We start from the raw sequence: 21,928 nt of genomic DNA on the forward strand, positions 1-21,928 counted from the left end.
AGGGAGTCGTGGCCCGGCTATCCGCTGGCTACACCAGAATTTCCCCCTGGGATTATTAAAGTGTTTCTGATTCTGATTCTGATTCTGAAACCATATTGCCCCCAGAGGCTAATTTGTCATCAGGCAGATTGCTGATGGGTTTCGAGATTGACTGATGGAGTAGAAGCCGGCGAACAGGAGGGAAAGATTGTGAATGAATAGGTGTGTTTCCACTATGGTCGACTACCCGGAATGAGGCGGGTCTATCTCGTCAAAAACGCCCCTAATTTGCATGTGAGTCGCTCAGGAGGCCGTTTGACCGGGTAGAAAATGACCCTTGTCCCCTGAGATATACCCGGTTGCTGATTTGATAACGGCAGGCGGGGTGTGAAGTGCGAAGCGGGATGTGAGGCAGTACTCATGCCACAACAACCCGTGCCATTTTTAAAAGCCGGCGAAGCAGTTGCAAGCACACTTTGTGTCCTTGTGCCATATGGAGCAGCAAAAATCAAAGAGCAGAGTTATCGATAGGTGGACCGGCAAAGAGATACGGGCCATGTTGATTTGCTCTGCTCCTTCCATCTTGGGGTCTCTTCCTTATTGTTCACGGCGCACGCTGTAACACTGATCAGCTAATCGGCGGCGATCAAAACCCACTCAAAGTGCTACGTCACCACCGGAGTCTCGCAAATCCCTCTCTGGCTTTTTTTGTAATGAAAACACAGCGAGTGCCCTAAAACTTTCTGAGCGGCCACTATATAGGGCTATAGGAAACACGACTAGAGAGTGAAAGAGAACCGTCCATATTGAACTTTCACTAAGTCTCGTAACTACTTGAGGCTAGCAGCCCGAGGCTACATTAGCTGCCACCAGCATAATCATGGAGCACACCTCAGGAGCACACCTCAGGAGCACACCTGAAGCGGTTGTGTCTAGATGGTAACCCAAATTTACGATAGTCTCGCAGATGGTTAAGGTTAAAAATGTAAAGGTTAGTATAGGTGGTTGGGAAGTGAGTCTTGCAAGAGGTGTTGTGTGTTGTATAGCCTGCAGCCTAAGGTGCATTGTGGGTAATGGGAGCAGTAGGTTTTGAGAAGGAAGAAGAATACATGGAATGTATCTGGTTCTGCTGCATTCAGTTTCATACTGTTTTGTTTTTCAAAATGTCCATTGTGAGCCTGGCAAGTATAATGCTGAATCAGCGGAGTACTCTTATAAAGGGACAGTTCACATTGATGTTGAGTTTTTGAAATGTATTGTTTTGAGGCTTTTAGCACCTCAAGCTGAGTGCTATCTAATTCCATTAAATTGAGAAAAGGCAGACATTTCTACAACGGATATTTCCAACACTGGGCAACTCACACCAAAACAATCTAGATTGATTAATAGCACCAAAGGTTGATTTTGGGGTGCACTGTCCCTTTAAGTTGTTAAGATTTAGCTGCACAAACCTGCCAAATGTAGCCTACGTTTAAAATTAAGTAACTAGACTAAATGCAATTTAATTTGAACTAAGCTTAACAACAAGATGTGAACAGTCCACTTACTGCACTGCTGTCCACCAGATGTTTCGGAAAAGCTTCCTTTTCATTTATTTACTATTATTATTATTTTTTTTTCAACACAACAATTTTGTTATGCCTAATGATGCTGCTATAGGCCTAGGCTGCCGGGGTAAAATACTGTTCCTGATACTCTGAGCTTTTACCCTGTCTGTATCATTCAGGTCTCATCAATGCATGTAACTAATTCAACTTCATATTTTCCACCATAACTGTTATTGTCATTGTCATGTTCTGTCACCCTGGCCTTGCCTGTTTCTTGCTGTTCTGCTGTATTAACTGCCGTAACATGTAAGTCATATTTACATTACTTTAACTATTATTATAGTTACTGTTACTTTTGTGGTTGCTTGCATCTCTGGAAGTCTGTCTGTCTGTCTGTCCTTGTGCCTGTCTTTGTCTCCCTCTATCCATCTGTCCGTCTTTTCTCTCTTTCTCTCTCCTTTTCTTCCTCCCTAACCGGTGCAGACAGATGTCCGTCCTCCACAGAGCTGGGTCTGTCTGACGTTCCTGTCTGTTATAGGGAAGGTTTTCGTTGCCACCGTACTCACCTGGGGAATTGTTGGGTCTATGTTAATTATAAATAAATCATAGAGTGTGGTCTTTACCTACTCTGTAAAGTGTCCTGAGATAACTTTTGTTATGATTTGGCACTGTAAATAAAACTTAATTGAATTGAATTGGATTGAATTGAACGGTACCTTGAAACGAGACTTATTCCTGGCAGTGTAGAATACAGCATGTACACCTTCATGTTGGGAAATTTCCCAAAATATTATGGCACAGTAAAATATATCAAATATGAGAAATGCATATAGTTAAATAAAAAGATCAGTCTGGTCAAGGCTTTCTGTTTAGAGGAGGTACTCGAAACAGTGACCACAGTAGGGCTGCAGCAATGTCACCTGTTTTATTTATAACATGAGACAGTATTGTTTTATTCTTTGTAGGCTTTCATTTCAAACACACGTGCTTAGAGTCAGAAATGAGCTGCCAACTAACTGAACATTTTGTATTTTTATTGTTAAAACGCAGTGATTGCAATCAGCCTTATTCATTACTAGACTGGCTGCACTTGAACATGTCCGTGCGCTCTTGAGTCCGGGTTTTTGTGTGTATGTGTGTGTGTGGTGTGTGTGTGTGTGTGTGTGTGTGTGTGTGTGTGTGTGTGTGTGTGTGTGTGTGTGTATGTGTGTGTGTGTGTGTGTGTGTGTGTGTATGTGTGTGTGAGTGAGTAATAGCGCTTCCCCGGCGGATGCCTCCCTCCAGCCTGTAACCCATTAAATGTATTCGGGAGGCGGAGGAGCGGAGGGGGTTGGGGGGGAGACAGCGGCGCACACGCTCCATTAGCGGACCCACTGCCGCGCCACTCTGTCGGTAATTTGCGTAACGAGATTGGAGCGAGCTCGGTTAGAGCGATCTCCCCGAGTAACAGCCTCTCTTATCCGCCTTGCCACCGCTTTTCCGGCCATGTTTCCGATGCAGCCCGCAGCAGCGCAGGAGAAGAAAAAGCGGAGGGAGAAAGACAGACGCGTGTGTGTGTGTGTGTGTGTGTGTGTGTGTGTGTGTGTGCGTGTGTGCGTGTGCGTGTGTGTGCGCGCACGAATGTGTTTGCGTACGTGGATTTCCCTCTTTTTTTCACCCTCTCTCTCCGCCACAGGTCCGTTTTCCGCTGATACCCAAGCGCCACCATGTGGATGAGGATGGTACTCAGTGATGTCATAACGTAAACCGACCTCATGGAGATCAGAGGATGATGCTCTTTAAAAAAGAAAAAGGTGTCACTGTTTTAGAAAATACCCTATAAGTTAACTGTAAGGCAGCTACTATAATGCTGAAACGTGTCAAATTATTGGTATTTGTCTTTTATTTTGGTAAAAAAGAAATAAAAACGTGTCTGTTTTCTCTTTGACAGTGAAGTTGTTGTTACACAGTCTCTATGTATGGTGTCAGTCTGTCTTTCTGGTATAAGATAATCTGCCACAGCATCTATTGCACATATGTCTGTCCTGGAAGATGGAGATCGCCTTGAGGTTTCTTCCTGTTTCTCAGTGGATCAATGTTTTTTCTCATCCTGGATGGAGGCTGTCATATGATGTGCAGATTATGTGTATGGTTGGTTACAATTGTGCAAGAGCTGCTCAATGCTCAACGCAGCTCTTTTATGAATTCTTTATGAGTTCAGTCTGAAAGCTACATCTTGACATGCATGACTCTTGATTGCATATTTCATCTCCATTGTTTTAACTATTTAACTCAACCTATTTTAACTTGCGCTCCACACACCACAGGTATTCCCAGGGACTGTGCTGTGCTTCTGTAGACAATTTTGTGTAATAGTGTTATTCATGTTGGAGCTTGACTTTGATCCCAGAGAAACTCTAAATATGTATTGAAAAATGACAATACGTTTGATTTGATTAGATGTTTGCTTCATTTATCCAAACAACCAATTTTTTGTTGTGTTTCTGTTGTTGACTTTGTAAAAGTTCTTACATGTGTGTGAAGGGTTTAAACTGGGCATTTATTCAGTTTAGCAGGAAACCGGTGGAATTGCTTACTCCAGGTAGGGAATGAGTCCTTACCCCAAGTGAAGGAGTTCAAGTACCTCGGGATCATGTTCACGAGTGAGGGGACGATAGAGCGGGAGTTTGGCCGGAGAATCGGAGCAGCGGGGGCGGTGTTGCAATCGCTCTATCCTTGTGACGGAAAGAGAGCTGAGCCGGAAGGCAAAGCTCTCGATCTACCGGTCAATCTTCGTTCCTACCCTCACCTGTGGTCATGAAAGCTGGGTCATGACCGAAAGAACGAGGTCGCGGGTACAAGCGGCCGAAATGGGTTTTCTCAGGAGGGTGGCTGGAGTCTCCCTTAGAGATAGGGTGAGAAGTTCAGCCATCCGTGAGGAACTCGGAGTAGAGCCGCTGCTCCTTAGCGTTGGAAGGAGCCAGTTGAGGTGGTTCGGGCATCTAGTAAGGATGCCCCCTGGGAGCCTCCCTAGGGAGGTGTTCCAGGGGGAGGTGTTCCAGGGGGCAGCTGCTTGGAACGTCCCAGCTGGGAGGAGGCCTCGGGTAATTCCCAGGACTAGGTGGAGAGATTATCTCTCCACACTGACCTGGGAACGCCTCGGGATCCCCCAGTTAGAGCTGCTGCCCCCGCGACCCGACCCCGGATAAGCAGATGAAGATGAGATTTATTCAGTTTATCATAGTCTGAATTGGTCGTGGACCCTACACCACGAACACAGAGTTCACTACTGTATAGAAGAAGAAGAAGAAGAAGAAGAAGAAGAAGAAGAAGAAGAATTACTTTATTAATCCTGCAAGGGGAAATTCAATTTTTTCACTCTGTTATTATACATGTTACACACACACATGCACAAACAGGACCTATATACATGCAATTAATGGAGAGATGTTAGAGCGAGGGGGCTGCCAATGGATCGGCAACCCGAGCAGTTGGGGGTTCGGTGCCTTGCTCAACAGCACCTCGGCAGTGCCCAGGAGATGAACTGGCACCTTTCTAGCCACCAGTCCACAGTCCATTCATGGTCCACACTGGGACCTGGCGATCCTCCGGTTCCCAGCCGAGTCACCTATGGACTGAGCTACTGCCGCCCAGAGTAATACCAATAGGTTAATTGTTGATTTGTAGCCAGTTTGGTAAAGGTATGATTATATTCCTTTGTCAATCACAGAAACGTTTAAATTGTCTGTTACCTTTTTACTCCTAAATATGCATCATTTTATTTAGTTCTATTAAGGGATGGTAAATAGGCTGCATCAACAGCTCAAGGTCAAACAGATGACTTTTGTTTTTAAAGGGAATCTTTATTTTATTTTTGCTGTCCCCCGTTGAACAGAGAGAAATGACTGCATTGATTCAAACCCTCAGGCTTGACACTTATAGGGTACTTTTTAAAAAAAAACTAATTCATAGCACCATGAAACGTGCCCAGTTGATTACACATTGAACATTCATGTTTCATTTTGTTGACATATTAAGAGTCAAATGGTTTCACAGGAGGCATTTTGGATATTTCTTTTCATCATTCTATGAATCAGAAATCTGGCAGCATTTTTAAAAAAAAGTTATTTTTCACCATGTTTTTAGGAGAAAAATGTTGTATAAGTCAGGGTATGAATGATGAATGAACCGATGCCTCCGTAGAAACCTTCAGAATATAGATAGGAATGAAACTGGAAAGTTTGGTGTGTGAATGTGAAGTGGGGATTTCTGTCTCTGAGAAAACAGCCTTTAAAGATATTGATTGTAAAATTGCATACATTTTTCCAACACACTGCAGGTAAATAGTGTAAGAATGTTAACTAATAGATATCACCATAAAACTTCCCCAGTTCATAAATGAAGACGCTATTGTATTACACGTTTTTCTGAAAGTTCAAGCATATGAGGCATGATGTAATGCTAACTTTAATCTACATATGTGTAGTAAAACACCTAAATGTCTATGTAGTGTTTTTTTCTTTTCACTAGTGCGAAAGAAGACGTGTTACGGAAGCAAAATAGCCCAAAGTGCATTTCTCTAATGTACTTGTCCCACACCTAACTGATAAAGAGTACACCCACCCACACACCTGACGTCTCTCAACATGACTTAAGCTTTGACCTGACCCTTCGCTAACCCTGCTGCTAAAAATACAATTTCCCCTGATTTCCTCCCCTGTGAAGAAACAGCCCAGATGATCCCTCTTTATGTTCTCCAAACGATAAAATGGCTGATAAATCAGTATCTTTCATATTATTTATAACCCGACAGAATACAGCAGCCCTTTGTAGTAAAGGGGCTTTGAACTTCCCGAAACATTCTCCTGGAAACATTTGACCAAGACCGGTAGAGCAAACCCCTGTTAAAGCTGCCTCCAACACAGCAAAATGAACAAACGCTTTACACAATTGTTATTCTGTATATTTATTGATAATAAGACCACTGATGGTGACTTAGTCAATAGTAGACAGCACGGTGCAGTTCTTTTTGAGTGTCTGGTGACCCCATGTGTAAGCAGGATGGTATTACAATTTAGTATTTACAGCACAATATCAGTTTGGAGAAGGGAAAAATAAGTTTCATAGTGTTGGAAAACATACATTCACTAAATAAATGTACAGCTTTAAAAGCAATAAGGTTTGAAAAGCCACAACCAAATACTGAACAAAATTGAATACAACAGGATCCACAAAATCTAGATGTTCTCTCTAGATGTTCTCTCTTTCTCTCTCTCATACACACTCACAACGTGAAGGAGACACACACACACACACACACACACACACACACACACACACACACACACACACACTGAGAGATAGAAAATCACTTGGTGAAACTGTAAACGTAATGCCAACCAAACCATAATAAATATACAGCTAAATTGAAACACCTACATGTTGCACATAACTCTCAACGAAACATTGGCCACAATTATTTTTCCAGTGCGAGTTTCCTATAAACTATCAAACAAATACAGTTTAACAGCACAAAGTGCAGAAACAAAACTGTGACACGACATTTATACTGATTAGCATATTAGAATGAGAAACATTACATCATATAAATTACATTGCCAATAAATATCTACAGGTGAAGATGATGGCATGTTGGTGCACGACATAGAATACTGTAAATACTAGATGAATACTGCTGGAGTCCTGCGTATCACGAGCGTCGACTTCTCTCACTGTAACACATAGCTGGCATTATATTCCACCAGGAGAAAACAATTGATACGATTCGATATGACCCTAACAGGCTGAAAATATGTGTTTCTCTGACCTCTTCTAGTTCTTATCCCCCAGAATCCTTCTTTAGTTGCACCTGTAACTACCACCAACAGTGATGTCACGTACACCTCTACATCACTGCAACAAGGTGAGAACCTAAACTACCAGAGGTCAGCAAGAGGAGGATTTTCAGCGAGTTGCTCCTTATAGCTAAATCTTGACATTTTGGATATCAGTAAGTTACTTTTACTTAAACCAGAAAGACAACTGAACTGAAACATTACTAAGATTTTAGTCCGCTTCAGATGCTCATGGTATCGTCGAGCAGCACACTATACGAACAGATTGGCCAGGTGTGTAGAGGTGTGAAAATTGGCAGGATTTAAACTTCTCTCCCAATCTCTCTTCTTTAGTATTCACGCAGAAGAATCTGTCACTTTTCATCTGACAGCCAGCTGAAACACTACGAATGCCTTTGAGAAAAGAACGTGTGCGTCATTATCCCTATTGATATAATTCACTGCACCTCATCCCTTCCTACGTTTTTCATACCTCCTTCAAGTGGCCTTCAGGCGACACGTCATATAAAACGTCCGAAGAGCACAAACCTTAAAGGTCATCTAGTGTTGGGGTTAGGTTTGATTTAGAGCCTGAAATGGCCGGGTCACACCAGGATTTAATACTGCCAATTTTGTGGCGAAATCAATTTATTTTAATTAAATCATTTCAAAGTTAGACCAAAAATATCTGCTTTGAGTTTAACTTTGTGACAAATTTGTGATCGATAACAGGTCATCTCATCAATATTAACAGAACTGAACAAGAGAACCGACACTGAGGAAGCTATTAGCATATTAGCTGTTGCGTCATCCATTTTTATTCACCCTCCTCTGTCTAAGACAGAGGAGGGTGAGACACTGAGACACTGTTACATCACTTCCTGGTATGACTCGCCATTCAGTCTATATTGTAGCAGATTTGTTCTACGACTACAACCAATGTTATTCGTTCGCTTTTCATGGGGAGTAGATTTCTTTCCTTAAAAAAAACAAAAACCTTAGAGTTACATAAAACATACTGTACGTAGGAGCTGTAAATGAGGGCAAAGTTGAGCGTTATTTTAAGTCACCGGGGGCGTTTGACAGTTAAGCTTCCCATTTGGAATCTGTGTTCTTGTGCATTTATTCCTGAAACTGAAACTTTAATGGTTAGTGAATTACAATTTTGACATGTAATTTACACCATAATCTGATTACGGGTTCACTTATCAGGTCAAAAAATATCATGCCTCGTCTACAGGTAAAAAAAAAACAATTCTCCCTCTTCTCTGCTTTGTCAGTTTCCTTATTTTTCATATAAACTTAATCACTACACATGATGAGTTCACAAAATATCACAACCATAGGAATATACAATGGTGAGCGATAGCAAAGTCAAATGCAAAACTAAACCTATCTTTTAAAGTATTACTTTCAAGCTTTAATAATGTCATTCTGTACAAAGATGTGCAGTGGTCTTCTGATGAGGGCCGGTGGAGCATGCTGAAGCCAACTGAGAAGACAAGTTTTAAACCAATCGTCTATCTGAGACCAACACTTCCGTCAACCAAGACAACTACGGTCTACCTGCTTGTTGTAGGCTGTACTGATCCGAGATATGTGCTAATGAGCAACTTCTACGTCAAGCAGCGGTGGGATGTGTGGTATAGAACGCGTTGATGCAACAGCAGTGAGTCTAGGAATGGTGCTTTACAGTAAGATACATTAAGATATTACATTAAGATCACAGGCAGAGAGACGGAGGGAGGTACTGTAAATTCCTATTCAGATGTGTGATAGTGTTTCGGGAATCTACTCTCGTCATGTGTCAAGGCTCTTTGTCTCCTCTTGTCTTCATCTACCTAAAAAAGAAAAAAACACAAAGACAGAAGTTACTTACTGTAGCTAAAGTAGCATTCATTGTGAGAGCGCTACGGCTGAAACAAAACAGTTAAGTTGTACTTTTAAGCGTAACATTTCTTAATTGTTAATATAAAAATGTGAATGATAGCAGCTTTAACTTTAATGTGTGTCTGTGTGTGTGTGTGTGTGTGTGTGTGTGTGTGTGTGTGTGTGTGTGTGTGTGTGTGTGTCTGTGTGTGTGTGTGTGTGTGAATCCTTAAATGCCTCACCTGCCACATCACATCAGCTAAACCATCTCATACTGATTGGCTGTGATGATCCTGGACAGACAGCAGGCCAGCAACATGCCAATCAGCTGAAAGACAGTCAGAGAAGGACTTTGGTTTATTTTATGTTTGGGATCCAAAAAAATTGGGTTAACACTTTCTCAAAATGAAGATGTCAGTTCCATTGACACAAGCTAATGCTTGTTATGAGAATGACGATGCTACGGTTCTCCTTCTCCCTCTGGCATTGTCACATGTGTGTAGAAGAACAAGAGGAGGGGAGGGCATGTGCATTTTTTCTATTGATGTCTATTTCAGGCATTTAGACAGGTACTGCTATGTCCAGAGGATGTTATCATTATTTTTCATGCAAATAAGGCATTTTTGACCCATCCAAATGTTAATTTTTATCACCCGACTGACCTGATCTGGGGATTAACCATGGGGACACAGAACTGCAGCCTGCACATCATTGTTCATATTTTTCTATACTTATCTAGACTTTATTGTTTCTTATTGATGCTTCTTTTAGGTTTGCTATCCACTTTGCTGCTATAATATGGAAATGTCCCCTTTGTGGAACTAATAAAGGAATATCTTATCTTATCACCAATGTTACTATCTGAATAATGCATCCTGCGCCTTTGACTTTAGACCTGTTTTTTCACACATTGGCACAGTCCCTTTCTGCACCAAAAATACACCTGATCACACCTCACTTTCAAGACCAACACACCCATGGGTGCAAACGTGGGTGTTGGACGTGAAAATGACACCTGCGTTGGACTGAAACTAGCAATGACAGTTGCGCTACATGCCGCTTTAGATAGATATAAAGCCCCGTCTCTTTTTTTTCTATAAAGCAATGCAGCAGATTTCGTGTAGCGCCAAAGCTGGCAGCACACAATGTAAACAGGATTATAAACTGTGTCTGTTCCTCTTATGTGAAATTTTCTGACTTGTTTTCAGTAATCATGTCTCCATATTTACCAACCACTACAGAGACAGCTGGTATAGTTTTCAGTTTGTGATTCTGTGTGTGTGTGTGTGTGTCATCATCATCGCCTTACCTGTGAGAAGGCAATTCCAAACGTCACTCCTGCAATAATGGCCATGTTGGTCTCCATGAATGAAGTGACCAGCTCGTAGCAGCCCTGCAACACAGGTGGCAGGTTAGTTTGCTGAGGAGGGTACAGGGATGCGTTATATGTGCAAATTAGGGGCAAGATGGATATCTGGGAGACTATCTGAGGCAGTTGTTAGTGTATGGAGGAGGGAGATGGTTTGAAAAGATGAATGAGGGCTCGTCATATGTAATACAGTCATCTTCTGACTGGTGAGATTCATAAACTACAGAGAGTACCAAGTAGAACATACAATGATATACTGACCTGGTGGAAAACCTTGTTTGGGGCTAGAGTTGCATTGCGGAGGTCGTCTGGGTTGCAGTCAGAGGAGTTGAAGCAGCAGCTGGCAGGAATGCCATTGGATGGGTAATACACACTGCCAAACCAACTGGTGTAGTTATACACTCCACAGCAACGCAGCTAGAAATGCACAGGAAAGGAGAAAGCGTTGAGAGCAAATGAGAACTTAAAGAACTTGTTTTATTTTAGATTTTTCTCAACAAATCCCATGTGAAGACCAAACAAGCAACATGTCTCTGCCCCTTCTTACTTTAGGCATACATCATTAAAAATGAGTCACAAATAAAGAGATTTTTCAAGGATAAATCATTTCTCAAAAGAGCTGATCATTGTCATTTTTAGCAAGCGCTAATCAAACAGGAGTAAACAATACTATACAATAATAATAAATAGTGCATTGATTGGGAACAAGTTTTAACATATTGATACATTCTTGGTGACTCATTACTTATTTAGTTTCTATTTATAAACTCTTCAGCAGCATAAATGAATTTTAGTTTTTCTCTTTTCATGGGATTTGCTCAAAATGAGAAAAAGATAGAATGCCTGCCTTTAAAAAAGTCAAACATTTAGCATTCAGGGTTATGTTTTGGTTTGCTGCTCAACATTTAGCAGCTGTTTGATAATTTTGTGTGTGTCACAGGGAATTTACCTTGTGCTGCAAGTTATCAACAGCACGGCTCGCCTCGTCCTCAGCATTGTAGTTCAGAACTGCATCAGTGTATGTCCTATGAAAGGTTCCCTTTATCTGCATCACGCAAACACATATGCAAATAACGTTAACAGCATACAACTGCTTTACACAGCTTTAGTGTCTTCTAGACTTGCTGTTACATAGGGAATTGCATGCTTACCTCGTGGCGAAACACAAAGCCGGAGATTCCAGCCACCAACTCAGCGAGGAAGACAAGCGACAAAAACATGGCATACTACAGAGAGAAAAGAAAAAAAGAGGGAGAGTTGCAGAGTTTGCATGAAAACCCTCTGCCTTGGTGTATCATTTGCCTATGCCCTTGCACTCTCGCACTCTCCCACTCTCGCACGCACGCACGCACGCACGCACGCACGCACGCACGCACGCACGCACGCACGCACGCACGCACGCACTCACTCACTCACTCACTCACTCACTCACTCACTCACTCACTCACTCACTCACTCACTCACTTGACCATCATTAACCAAACAAAGTGCCCTGCAGCATCTATTGGATTTCTGATCCCTCTCCACAGGATAGAGGTCAACCATTATTCCCTTTATCATGTGACCTGAGGCTAATTAACCAGCATCGCTCCCTGCAACATTACACCTCACCCTTCCTCCTACAGCCTCTCACCAGCTTCAGCATCCATGGGCTTCCTCTGCAGGTGGCGAAGCATCCAAACAGGCCAAAAACGATGATGACGGTCCCGGTGCCAATGAGGACGTACGGGGCGTTGGTGGAGTTGTCGGCTATCAGAGAGATATACGGGCCCAGCATCAACTTCCCCCATACTCCCACGGCCAGCAGGATGGCTCCTGTTATCTAGAGGGCGGGGGTTGGAGAGATAGATGCAACAAGAGAGAGCACAGGAGACAAAATGAAAAGCAGGGAACAGGCCTTTATCTCTGCACTTCTGCGAGATTACAATACTGTGTTTTAGCAGCCGTGGCGAGGGGGGAGGAGGAGAAAGAGGATCAAGGTGGAACAAAAAAGCAGTGCAATTAGAGTAAGGAGGAGGAGATGGCAGACAGGAGACACAAATTTATCTGCTGCACGGGATAGCAATCATCTGCTTTATGAATATGCCTGCGCGCGCACGCACACACACACAAACACACAAACACACACACACAGAAAGACAAAAAAAGAAAGGGGACATATCAAAGAAGCTCTTTGATCCGAGGCGAGACGCTTCCTCCTGTTGCGCCTATCTTAGCATTTCAAATGAAGGCTGCGGATAAAAGGGGTTGTTGTACGAGGCAGCTGAAGCGGCGTGTGTCTCAGCTGGGTATGTCTTACTGGCAATGGAAAGAGAGCGGGGTGTGGAACGGCTGCTGATGATCTGACTCTAGCGAGGGCCAACTCGTCATTCTAACCTCCCTCCTTTTCATGAGGAGTCTGTTCGCCGTCCTGCTGCCAGGCCCTCTGACTAGAGAGGGAGCCGTCTGTAGAAAATGTGTCTGTGCACCATGAAAACCTGGTTCTTGAAAACGACGAGAATGCTCTCGGCAGAAAATGAGCCAATATGAGCGAAACAGCGATGGCTCCATAGGTTTTGCTCTCTGAATAATGAATCAACAATGTCCTGAGGCTTGATGTCAAGTTATGTAATCATGACAATAATAATACAGAAGTAATTAATAACAATACAATATTTTTGCATACACTTAGGTTGCCATGGCTTAAACAAGTCCCTACAGGTTAATGATTAACATCTACACTTTGCCCCGTTGGCAAAGTGTAGATGTGCACATAATGATCGGGCAAAGGTTTTTCCCCATGGTACTGTAAATCTCCAGTCTGTCCTTTGACTGCTGTATTGTTTCATATTTGCTTGCGGTTTAACCACACGCTGAGGGTGAAAGGATAAGAAGGGTTTCAGTGAGAGACTTCTGAGGAAAGCATTAGCTAAAATTATATTTTGAAATGACAGATACATTGGTTTAAGGCTTCAACCAAAGCTTATTTATTTTCCTTTCCCTTCCTATTATTTCTAGAAATTGTCTTGTACTTTAAGAGTATAAAAAACACTAAATATTTACAAAACAACTTAGAAGTGGTTTACTCATCTCATCTCATCTTCATCCGCTTATCCGGGGTTGGTTCGCGGGGGCAGCAGCTTTAGCAGGGGACCCCAAACTTCCCTTTCCCGGGCCACATTAACCAGCTCTAACTGGGGGATCCTGAGGCGTTCCCAGGTCAGTGTGGAGATATAATCTCTCCACCTAGTCCTGGGTCTTCCCCGAGGCCTCCTCCCAGCTGGTCGTGCCTGGAACACCTCCCTAGGGAGGCGCCCAGGGGGCATCCTTACTAGATGCCCGAACCACCTCAACTGGCTCCTTTCATCGCAAAGGAGCAGCGGCTCTACTCCGAGTTCCTCACGGATAGGTGAACTTCTCCCCCTATAGAAGTGGTTAACTGATCATCGGAATTGTTATTAGTTCCTACAATATTACTACAATAATATTATAGTCAACATGTAGTGGTGTTTTTTTGGTAAGCAAAACCTGTAAAAGTGTGTATTACTGAGGAGCTGTTGGCAGTAAGATGCAAGTTAGATATATAATCCTCGACATGGCACGACATGTGATGGAGCTGGACCTCAGAAAGAACTGGGAGCCAGTAAATTTTCTATTTCCAATCGTCTCAAGAGTTGTCTGTTTTTGTAATCTCTTTATCTGTGTCCTCCCTGTTGTCTCCTCTCCTGCTGTAGCTGCTGTGTGCAGATTACATTTCCAAAGGCCTGTGTCTTTTGCTTGTTCAGCAGTGTAAAAACTCTAAGCACTTATCTTGTAGCTATAAGTTAGGCTCTGTTTACTGACGGAAAATGCCCACTTAAGCTACAGAGTCCAAACTTACTGGATTCTTTCTTAAATGAAATTAGGTCACAACATGGTAAACATGATCAAAGACTACTGTACTCTCGAGGCTCCACGGGTTCATCTAAACTCAAGCACAGATATGCAATTTGCTCTAAATTAATTTTTTGGTCACTTGGGGGCAGCTGTATGAACAACACTGACATATCATCATCATACAAAGTTGATATGGCCAATGTTATTAAAAAATCCAGCAGCAGACGCAATATAAGCAGTGACTGGGAGTCTTGTTTCTCGTCACCTGATGAATTTAAGTCCAATATTCGCTCAGCTTTTAGCTCTGTTTTGGTCTCAACCAACTCGTGAGGGAAATATCAGACACTTTAGCTGCAAACACAAGGTGACTTACAGTATCGGAGAGCGGAAAAACTAATTTCTAACGCAGGGCTCAACAATAAGGATAATCCGATTGCTTATGGCAAGTAAATTGCCACGCCGGGCTAGTAAGTCTAGCAACTCATTTGCCTGGTCGGACAAGTGGTAAAAATGATTGAAACAAATTGTTGTTGATTTTTGAGCTGATGATGGAAGTAGCTAAGGGCTGAAACATCTCACCTCCTAATCTCTGTTCAGAGTTTCACATACTTAGTACCGACTGTTATAACGACGAGTAGTAATCTAAAGACTAAGTTTATGAGCTGAAGCGAGAACTAGCATTTCAATTATCCTGGAAACAGGCATTTAGCTGGAAAATAGTTGAAACTTATGACACACTGTGTTATTATTCAGATTCGTTCACGTAAATAAATTGTAAAACCAGGAAAGGGGGTCAGAAACATTAACATTGAACCCTTTATTGTAAAGGGCCCCATCTTTTCAGCCACTGCCCGGCTGAACCGAAGGCCTCCAGGCTGATGATTTGATTGTTCTGTAATGACATCTACGGTTTCTATTAGCAGTGATTGTAAAAGCCAGAGCAAGCTGTCATTTCAGAAACCCCATCCTCCAGATGACGATGTACTCACTGTTTATGGCCTACATCATCAGTGAGAAAATGTCTCGTCCCCTAAGAGCTGCCGTCGCATACAAATAAAGGATCATCTTGTCATTGCTAAGGTGTTCATTTTAAAGTCAACGGGGAAATTAAGTCCAAGGAGCAGGGACAAGTCATCTAGACTTCAAGTGTGCTGCTGAATCCCAAACAGCTCCAGACCCCCTTTCTCCTCCTCCCTAGAGCAGAGGACCCCCTCCTCTCCGCATGTTTTGTTTGAAATTCAATGCCAGGCCGGCCACCCTGGTTACAGCACAGAGTTTAAAACAGGTCACCCCTCTCTCCTCCCCCTCTCTCCTCCTCCTCCTCCTCCTCCTCCTCCTCTTCCTCCTCCTCCTCCTCCTCCTCCCCAGGCCTAATAAAGCAACAGAAGGTGCGATGACAAAATATGCTGGCGAGGACACCACGGACTCTACCACCTGCTCTGCATTTAGCCGTCTTGTGTGTAAAGTATGGCGACGTAGTCATTCACACTTAAGACATTATTCGCCGCGACAAGCTGATGACAGCGAAACCAAGGCCCGGCATTGAAGGCAGCTTTCCCACTGAACCTCTCCATTGCTTTGCCCCTCAGGGTTCAAGAGAGGCACCGCGCTGTGAGACACTCGTGCACTTTAGACATCTGAAACCCGATGCTGTAGATGTACTGGAGAGCAAAGAGACGCCTCAATCCTGACTAAATATAAGTTCATATCAGTGACATCGGCGGCTGCACATGTCTGCAATGCAGAAGGATAATGAACACAGAAGTGAAAGGCTGATTTCAGCTTCTGTGTTTCCACCAGAGCTTCATTTTGCAATGTCAGGGGTTAGGCCAGGTTTAGGAAAGCAGAGAAAGCACTCCTCGGGTCCAAAACACATTATGGACAGATAAATCTCTTCCATGTGTTCTTATTAGATAATCTTACCCTGGTTATGTCTGGCTGCTAGCAGAAATCCGCCTATAGGCTAGAATTATGGTCTAAACTGCATGTTCATCAAAATGTCAGTTAGGAACACAGTATTGTGGTTACATGTTGTCTTAAATTTATATTGTTGCTTGCACGGATGCTAGATCTATGTGAAGAGTCAGCTGGTAATGAAAACGTAAACATACCAAACCACCCAAAACCAAACGGGGAATAACAAAATACAATTTAATTTCTCAAGTTAATCTAAAAAGCAATTTATCCCAGAATTGGAGGCAAATTTATATGGCCTTAGAGATGCTTTCTGAAGAGATCTGCTGGCTCAAAGTACTACAAAGGGCCATAATTACAGTGAAAATATGAGCAGGACCTATTCTTCCAGTGAGTCTTGTACTGCTTGCTCAGCATTGTGACTACATGTGCATCTTTTTGAATTTCAAATCAGAGCAAGGCTTTGCAGCTTCAAACCTTGGCACAAAATCCTCCAGAGGAATTGATTCAATTCTTTGGTATAATTTGAAGATTGTGTGGTGCTGCGTTTGTGCATGATATTGTAGGGCATGTCTAATAGATTTTGCTCCGTATGGAGGACAAAATATCGCACAGAAAGGGTGGACAGTTCACACGTCTAACACCCCAGCACCACCAAAAATGTCGCCTGCTCTTTGTTGACATGGATGTTCGTAGGTTGAAAGACAAAATAATTAGCTAAAACATAAAAAACATAAAAAAAGATTCTTACAATCAGATAATACTGTTTACTAACAGGGGCCATGCTGATAATGCATCCGTAGCCTACTTTTAATGGAGTATTTTTACACTATTTAAAGTAAAAGATATGATTAGGCTACTTCTTCCATCAATGTTTTTCTCGACACTCAATTTAGGGCGCTTTAAAAGTCACTAATTTTCAGGTTCATACTTGTAGTCTTGGGCTCTCTGCATCTCTGCACCGCCATTGCAGCCGGGGAATGATTGTAACAGCACTGTAGCAGCCAGGGGCGGAGTGGGGGACAAAAATCCACCGGGACAATTCTGACTGCACCGGCCCCCCCACCAGCCTAACGTGTGTATGTGTGTGTGTGTGTGTGTGTAAAACTTGCGGTGCATATGACGACACCGCCCCCACTCAGGAGAAACTATGAAGAACTCAGCTCAAATCTTTTGCTAATCACAACAATGGCAAAGCTCGAGCTAACCGTTTCCCTGTAAACTGCAGTAGTTGGCACCTGGTTCTGGTTGTTTCGGAATAAATCTGTAATTTTTGACCATTTTGATGCACTCTCCTTCTGTATCTGCTTTTTCTTCATTCTGGCCTTTGCAGCCCCTTCTGTCTCCTTTCTCTTCTTGCCCTCCATCAGGTGTAACTGAGCAAATCAAACACGAAAATCCGATTCCTTTTCGGCTGTAAGAAAACCACTACTCCAACTGGCCCGCTCTCTCTCTGTCTGACAGCCGCTCATTCATCCCAAATCATTCGTTAAATAAACGCGGAACGATTTTTGGAGCGATAGCAGTTCCCATTTCCCATGAAGCTTTGCTCCAACCATTGAACATTAATTTATGAACAAAAAACCAAATTCAATCGTTGGCCATTTTATATTTGTGGTCATGAAAGTTATGTAACGTCTGAATAAAAATAATTAGATTAAGATAGGAAGCTAAAGAAAAATCAGTAGGCTGGATTAATGAGAGGGAGTGGTGAGGAACAACAACTGTTATACTGTATATAGTGGCTGGACTCTCTGTCTGTATGGTTAAAGAGATCTTGGTGATTTTCACAGGAACAGGCCTGATTCTAGAGAGTTTGAACCAATGGGCTGGTCATGAACATCACACGGGTGCTTATTGGCCACCGGCCGACCGGGAAATCTCCCGGTCTTCCCGATGGCCACTCCGCCCCTGGTAGCAGCACTTTCTACCTATATATATATATATATATATATATATATATATATATTAATAGTTGTGACATCACAAAAGTACAGAACTCCTGGCAGCTCTTTTAAAAGCACGGTTTCTGAATACGGGGTGCATTTCTCTTTGGGTTGAGCGTTTTGATACTTTATACAGTATTTATAGAGCAACTCCACCTGCTAAATAAAATCAAAATACAGGGAAATCTGGCTATGGGACCTTTAAAGCATTTTCTATTCTGTTCCTATATGAATCAATAGGTTTACTGCTGGTACTGGTATGGCATCTGTGTGGGAGTACATAGCTTCTAGGGGTGCAAGGTCCCTTTAAGAACCTATAGCAACGACCCCAAAATGTACAATGCGTTGGGAAAATGGGCTTTAAACGGGCCTCATCGACCCACGGATGTATGCATCAAGCAGACAAGGCCCTTCCTTCACGTCGGTCTCACCAGACGGAGTTAAATGGTTGCGGTGATGTTAACATCCTCTTCCGCGCTAACTGACAACAACCGTGATGCTATGCGTGTGCTACAAACACCACTGACCGCCCTGCAGCCAAAATATGTGCAACCTTAACTCTACTTATGCAACACAAGACGATGAAATGCACATTTCAAAAACATGAAGTCAAGCATTTGGCGTTATGTTCACACGGCAGCAGGATTCCGTCGATGATGCTGCTGCCACCACTGTGTCCACCCTTCATTACGCACAACAAAAAACACATTATGGTGGGTCGTGTGCTATATAAATATATACAAATATAAAAGAAAAAAAAGGCTACGTACCCAAAAGACAAAGGAGTATACGATGAGGAGGGTTTTTAGGCAGGTGATGACCGGTTTAGTCTCCATTGTGGAGCGGACGTTAGAGCGACTGTGGTAATAACGGGAAAGACGTCTCTGCGAGCAGCTGTCGCGTTGCAGCCGTGCGCTGATGCAGCCACACAGCGTCACCGGAGACACGCAGCACCCCAACCAGCACGTTACATTACCATCCGTGTATTTCATTTCAAACGATGGTATCGATTATTGAACAGACAAATCAATAATGTGCTCATTATGTCATTTCCTAAAAGCATGATAAAGGTTCGCCAAAGGTTTTTTTAATGTGAGAATGGCGGCGGTGGGAAAGCAATGAAGTTGCGTACATTTACTCAGGTACTGTAAGATCAAATAAAATAAGATAAGAACTTTTATTTGTCCCGGAAGAAATTCTTGTTCCAGATTGCTCCAAATTTGCAATAAAAATTACAAAAACAACAATATAAGATAATAATAACAACATAAGATAAGAATACATGATGTAAGATAACAAAAGAGCATTAAAAAGGTGACAATATAAAAGTAAAATGTCTTAGAAGTTAAGTGCTAATGACATAACATGATGAAAAGTAGGATACTTAAATAGTACAGTATGTTACTACTTTCATTTTATTTTGTGATTCTGCTCCATGGGAAATAGTAGTTTGTAGTTTGTAGTCTTGTGTTTGAATAATGGTTGGATTGCAGTGGTGGAATATAATTAAGTACTGTAATTTAGTACAATTTTGAGGTATAGGCCTAATTGAATATGTCCACTATATGCTACATTATACTTCTGCTGCACTAAATTTTGGGAGCCAATATTGTACTTTTTACTCCACTACATGTATTTAACTATAGGCTAGTTACTCTGCAGATCCGGATTATTAATACAAAATATAATTAGCATATGCATTATCATGTATTATTATTATTCTCATTATTATTATTATTAAAATGAGGCCCACCTTTACCAGCTTCAACATTAAAAGGGATACACATGAATGCTTTGATTATTATAATACAGTGATATAGTAGCCTATAAGTTATTCTGAAATGGGTCATTCTGCAATTTGAGTGTTTTTGCTTTGGGCACTTTAAATATATTTGAATTCTAATATTTCTGTACTTTTACTTACTTTAGTAAGATTTTGAATGCAGGACTTTTACTTTAGTATCTCTGCACTGTTGTATTTCTACTTTTACTTACTTTACTAAGAGATCTGAGTACTTTTTCCATCTCTAGAGAAAATGCATGCATAAGAATCAAGCCCAAAAGGGGAGTATGTAGTGAAAATGATGGGCAAAATGATCATGATTGAAAGAATCCAGTAAAGTATATACCTTTACATTAAAGTGTTGTGCTTTAGTAGATGTATTTTGTTACTCTCTAACACTAGACCACTGTTGGCCTGAAAACTACTTAGGATGCATGCTTGTACATATTCTCTGGCAGAAGGTTCAAGGTGTGCGCAGAGAAACGTCATTCAGCAGATGAAAGTGAAAACAACCTTCTCGTTTCAAACCTACATCGTTCTGCAGAGTGAAGGTCAAACATTCAAGCCAAGTAACAGTAAGTCAAATGCATTATCCAGCATCTCAAGGTTCCTGACTCACATTGCTGTCGAAACCAGACTTTTATCAATGACCACAATCGGAAATCTGAATAATCCTGGAAAATCCTCCTCCAGTTTCACACTTGCTGGTATTCTAGCTCTTCAATTCATCATGGAGATCCCTGTTGGACCTCTAACAAAATCCATTTATAATAGCAAAATCCATGAATTATCACAAAAACAAAATTATTAATGATTTATTTGAATGTATAGATTAAGCTGACTGACAAATTCTTGCCGATGGCTTATTGGAAATTAAGAAACTGAAGATCCTTTGCTAATGACTTACCACCCTGGACTGTGCAATAATCCTTCAAGAACTATGTGCCACCTTTTGTCTTTTCATCTGAGCAATAATCTTCATTGGCACCTTTTATCTCTTTGTACTATTTATTGGCACAGCTTTATCTATTTGTACTGTTTATTGGCACATTTTATATCTCTGTTTATAGTTTTTTTTATATGACTTGAATGGCTTTTTAGTCATTTTGAATGTCTAAATTACTGGACACCTCCATTTCCCCATGGGAATGAATAAAGTATATCTATCTATATTACTGAGGGTGGCTTATTCACTTTTCATTATTTGGTTTAAGTTTATTGCATGTTTTATAAGCAATCCCTTTTATCACCGAGTACTTGGTATAACCAGGTTTTCCAAAATGAAAATACTCCCATTACAAGGGCCTACAAATGATACTTAAGCACAAAAAGCATATCATTTTCACCCTTGTATACATTTAAAGTTGGCCACCCACTCAGGTGGACATTTCCATGAAAGAGTGTCGATATACCCACAAAAGAACAGGCCTTATTTTGACTGGTTCTTACCCGTCCTATCCAGGTCTCTCTTGCCCTGAAGGGTATGTCTCCATCCACTGTAAGAGCATATTAAAAAAACAGCAATCACTTATCAAAATCACCACAACACAGAATCAAATCCAGCGTCCACCTGTCGGGGTCATTCTCAACTGTCCACGCTGAAGTGAGATCGTATATCACAAAGACGCCTGAAATTAGATCGAACTCCAGGAGTCGCTGACATTGTTACAGGGGATTTCTGGAAAAAATATAACCATATCCTAACACTTTCTATTATTTTGCCCACATCTATATTTCGAAGGGGAAAAACCAGTCTAACAACTGACTCCAGGATACATTGTACACAGGATAATGTTTGTTATTATGAGTCAGCTCCTGTGTATTTCAAAATACTTGAGATACTTGGAAAGTGA

General features: G+C 41.8%; 1 protein-coding gene across 2 annotated transcripts; it reads right to left on the reverse strand.

The window, feature by feature from the left end:
• Positions 1–6,500: 6,500 nt before the first annotated feature.
• Positions 6,501–19,158, reverse strand: tspan7 (tetraspanin 7). 2 transcript variants are annotated; one of them, XM_083922157.1, is made up of 8 exons: positions 19,063–19,158; positions 12,211–12,399; positions 11,729–11,803; positions 11,527–11,622; positions 10,839–10,994; positions 10,518–10,601; positions 9,451–9,536; positions 6,501–9,180 (listed from the first exon to the last, which is right to left on the reverse strand). In XM_083922157.1, the coding sequence occupies exons 1-7, from the start codon at positions 19,126–19,128 to the stop codon at positions 9,468–9,470; spliced, it is 735 nt and encodes a 244-aa protein (XP_083778283.1). In that variant the 5' UTR covers positions 19,129–19,158; the 3' UTR covers positions 6,501–9,180; positions 9,451–9,467. The 2 variants fall into 2 exon arrangements, with proteins under 2 accessions (XP_083778283.1, XP_083778284.1); XM_083922158.1 differs by lacking the exon at positions 19,063–19,158 and adding an exon at positions 15,422–15,526.
• Between the last annotated feature and the right edge of the window lie 2,770 nt (positions 19,159–21,928).

This window comes from Echiichthys vipera (genome assembly GCF_963691815.1).
Source record: "Echiichthys vipera genome assembly, chromosome: 10".
Taxonomy (NCBI): domain Eukaryota; kingdom Metazoa; phylum Chordata; class Actinopteri; order Perciformes; family Trachinidae; genus Echiichthys; species Echiichthys vipera.